Source organism: Montipora capricornis, chromosome 9 (assembly GCF_036669925.1).
Source record: "Montipora capricornis isolate CH-2021 chromosome 9, ASM3666992v2, whole genome shotgun sequence".
NCBI classification, from domain to species: domain Eukaryota; kingdom Metazoa; phylum Cnidaria; class Anthozoa; order Scleractinia; family Acroporidae; genus Montipora; species Montipora capricornis.
The window spans coordinates 16,999,820-17,003,067 of record NC_090891.1 but is presented as its reverse complement, the minus strand read 5'-3'; the positions used below and the strand labels follow the sequence as shown (position 1 = coordinate 17,003,067).

At 40.9% G+C, this 3,248-nt stretch overlaps 1 protein-coding gene across 1 annotated transcript in view; it reads left to right on the top strand.

The window, feature by feature from the left end:
- LOC138017379 (uncharacterized) overlaps nt 1-2,921 on the top strand; it is a 32,781-nt gene extending 29,860 nt beyond the window's left edge. The window contains exons 12-13 of the mRNA XM_068864478.1: nt 565-702; nt 1,992-2,921. Of these exons, the coding sequence (XP_068720579.1) occupies nt 565-702; nt 1,992-2,347 (494 nt within the window). The 3' untranslated portion in view covers nt 2,348-2,921. The remainder of the gene's footprint in view (nt 1-564; nt 703-1,991) is intronic.
- The last annotated feature ends 327 nt before the right edge of the window (nt 2,922-3,248 follow it).

The following is a 3,248-nucleotide window of genomic DNA, read 5'->3' as shown; positions in this document are numbered from 1 at the left end:
TGTTAGTAAAATCGAACGGTTAGCATTTAAGTTTACCATTCAGAAATGTTTCTACATTCAAGGTTTTCTCAAGTTATTTTAACGAAGATTCCTTTAGAAACACTGTTATTTCGGACACGTTTGCCTACCCGTCAAGATGGGTTCCAAAACCGTGCCGGATAAGGTATATGTCGTCTATGGATAAATTTGACAGACTTCTCTTCTTGTGCCATTGACAACTTGGCCAAAAAGGCGGTTTGCAAACGAAAGAGCCATTTGTGTCAGTGAACGCTGGTTAATTAGAGATATTACGACAAAACAGAATTTCCGTATCCCGCTAATTTTCCCTCAAGATTCTCGCATCCCGACCTCATAAAAACAGGAAATCCGGCTCCCTCTTGTTATTGAAATTCCCGTTTCCCGCCCTTGTTTTAAGCTCGCATCCTGAGTATCACCACAAAAGATAGCCAAATCCCGCATCCCGCCAAAACTATTGTGGACCCTCACAAACTTCAATTTAAAAAAAAACATCCTCGCTGTAACGCATATTAACTGCTACGGTTTTGGGTGACATTATCTCCACAGATATCGACGAATGTACCAGTGGATTACATAGCTGCCATCGTTCAAGGGCTACATGTACAAATACTGCTGGATCCTACAGTTGTTCGTGTGTAAATCCTTTCACTGGAGATGGAAGGACTTGCATCTATCCTGCGTCAGGTATCATTTGGGACTAGTTTGCATTGCTTAGACAAAGCAGTAGCTTTGGCGTAAAAGGCCATGTATACGTGAAGAACCAAAAGACAAGTCAAAACTAAATTAAAGGCGTTTCGATTCCATAAATGTCAGTTTTGGGTCCGGAACAAAATATTCTACTGTTTGATACCGCATACAACCTGCCAACAGCAAATTAAAGCGTAAGCAGTTTTATGAGCTAGAAACAGGCACCTGCCAAGCAACGCAAAAAACCGTTCATTTTGGAGAATTCCAATTCACATGCGCCCAAAGAAATCCTCCGGCATTAATCTCGATAAAATCAGATATTTTTCGCGCCAGCACTTATTCGCCCAAAACTCTCGAAACAATAAAATGCACTTTTTGTGCAAAGGTTTTTTATCTCGTTCAGATATCCGGATACTTCTTGTGACAATATGTACGTTCTCGTTGTTGAAATATGTGCTCGCTTCCGCCTATCCGTTATTATAACTTGGATAAATGGAGGAAAGTCGCAAAAGTCTGTCATCGAGGACTCTCCATGAGTGAGGTAGGGACCCAACCTAATTTACCGAAAGCTGATAACTTGATTTTCAATCCAATTAAGAAAACTCACTGTGATAAAATTGTTTTGAATAACATATAATTTGAATTAGCGGAGACGGCAACGTAAGTGCACTTCGGTCTTTGGGAATTAGGTGAAGGTAAAGGTAAAGGTACACCCTCTTTAACGTCGGTAGGTCCTTTACCCACTACACCGAGGGTATTCTCCCAGGAACCCGACGGTGCGCTCGTTTTACCCTCCCCCCCCCCCCCCCACCACCTTTCAATCAGTGCTCCGTTTTAAGGGTATTCAAAGCTACTTTAAGTACACTAAAAGGAAAGAAGTCGAAACAAGGATGTGAAATCCAGTGATCGAACTCGGGACCTCTTGCACCAAGGCCGCGCACTAACCGACTGTGCAAAACAGCGTCTTTTTCAAACAGTCCTCCCAAAAGCAATGGTTTTCGCTTTAAAGCACGCCCGTTATGCTTTCCTTCCCACCCTTCAGAAATTTGCAAGCAATTTTGTGATATCAAGAGGTCGCTCTGCATGGCTCTCCGTGAGTTATAAACCAATACATTTCACTGTTTGGGATCTGTTGTCAATCCAAATCAAATATTCTCCAGTATGTCATAAACAAAAAGTCACGGTAATAGACAGAAACCGACCAGCGAGCTTTGTCCTATTTATTCTAACTTTCAGTATATCCGTGACCACCGTGCGTGAGTGATAAGTTCCTGTTTCTTTCTCAGAATGCCAGAATTACAACACGTTGAGCAGTTTTGACAGAAAGGTAACATATTATAACAGCTACCACTGTGACAGTGGAATTGGTCCCGCGTGGTATCGATTTCAAGGTGCAGCAGGTACAAGAATGCCAACGTCATGTCCACCAACACATCGATGTAATGCTCATGCACCAGGGTGGGTAAATGGAGGGCATCCAAGTGTCGCTGACGGTCGAGTAAGCAAGATGGTATGCTTCCACTGGAGCGGTAGTTGCTGCCACTGGTCGACTACCATTAAAGTCAGAAACTGCGGTTCTTTCTATGTTTATTATCTTAATAGTACACCAAACTGTTATCTCCGCTATTGCGGAACTGACTAGGGTAAGTACCCGTGTAACATTCAAGAAGTCATCTTTTTTTCTTTTGGTATCAGTAGTAGACAGCCATCCTATATGTAAACAACGAATACTCAGATGTTAAGTTTTTAAGGTATCATTATCATACTTGTGAAATCGCGAAAACTCAACTATGACTGGCGCCAATACTATTTTAGACCACATCGCTTTCGAAATTTGGACTGAACGGTTTTAAATTTCGTACGAGAGAAAGGTCCTGGGGAAAACAAAACTGCCATGAAGATAAACGACGATTATCTGCAACAGTCTTTTCTGAACTTCTTTTGCAGACCAGATCCAAAACTAGCTGTTACAATATAACAAAGAACATTTCGATCGACGTTAAGCTAAGTGTAGATTGCCAACGCCTAGGAATAAAGGACATGTTATGTAACAAGTGACAGAATCATTGTATAGGGTCATGAAACCTGCAATTTCTGACCTCATTCCATACGCAGATATAGTTTGGGATGTGGGGTAAGGGAGTTGGTTGGGAGGTAGAAATCATGAGCACTGGAAGAGATAATAGAACCAAATAAATTTTCTGTGACAACATATTTTATGCCACCCTGTCAAAGACTATTTTTAACAACTAAATTCTCTGCACTGTGATCACACATCAAATCCACATCTGGCTCTTTGTGTTTTTTTATCGAGGCTTGCCAGTATTATCGTGACAAGTTACTCCTTAATTCTGGTGCGTAAATTGGTAACTTCAAATGTGATATTACAAAGTTTAATAACACGGGTGACAAATTACTCCTTAATTTTGGCGCGAAATCTCAGCGTTAATTTATAATTTCACATGTGAAAACGCTTTTCAAACTATTTTCAGTTTTTCTAAAATGTAAAATTCCGCGAAAAAAAAGGGGACAATAGACCTTTT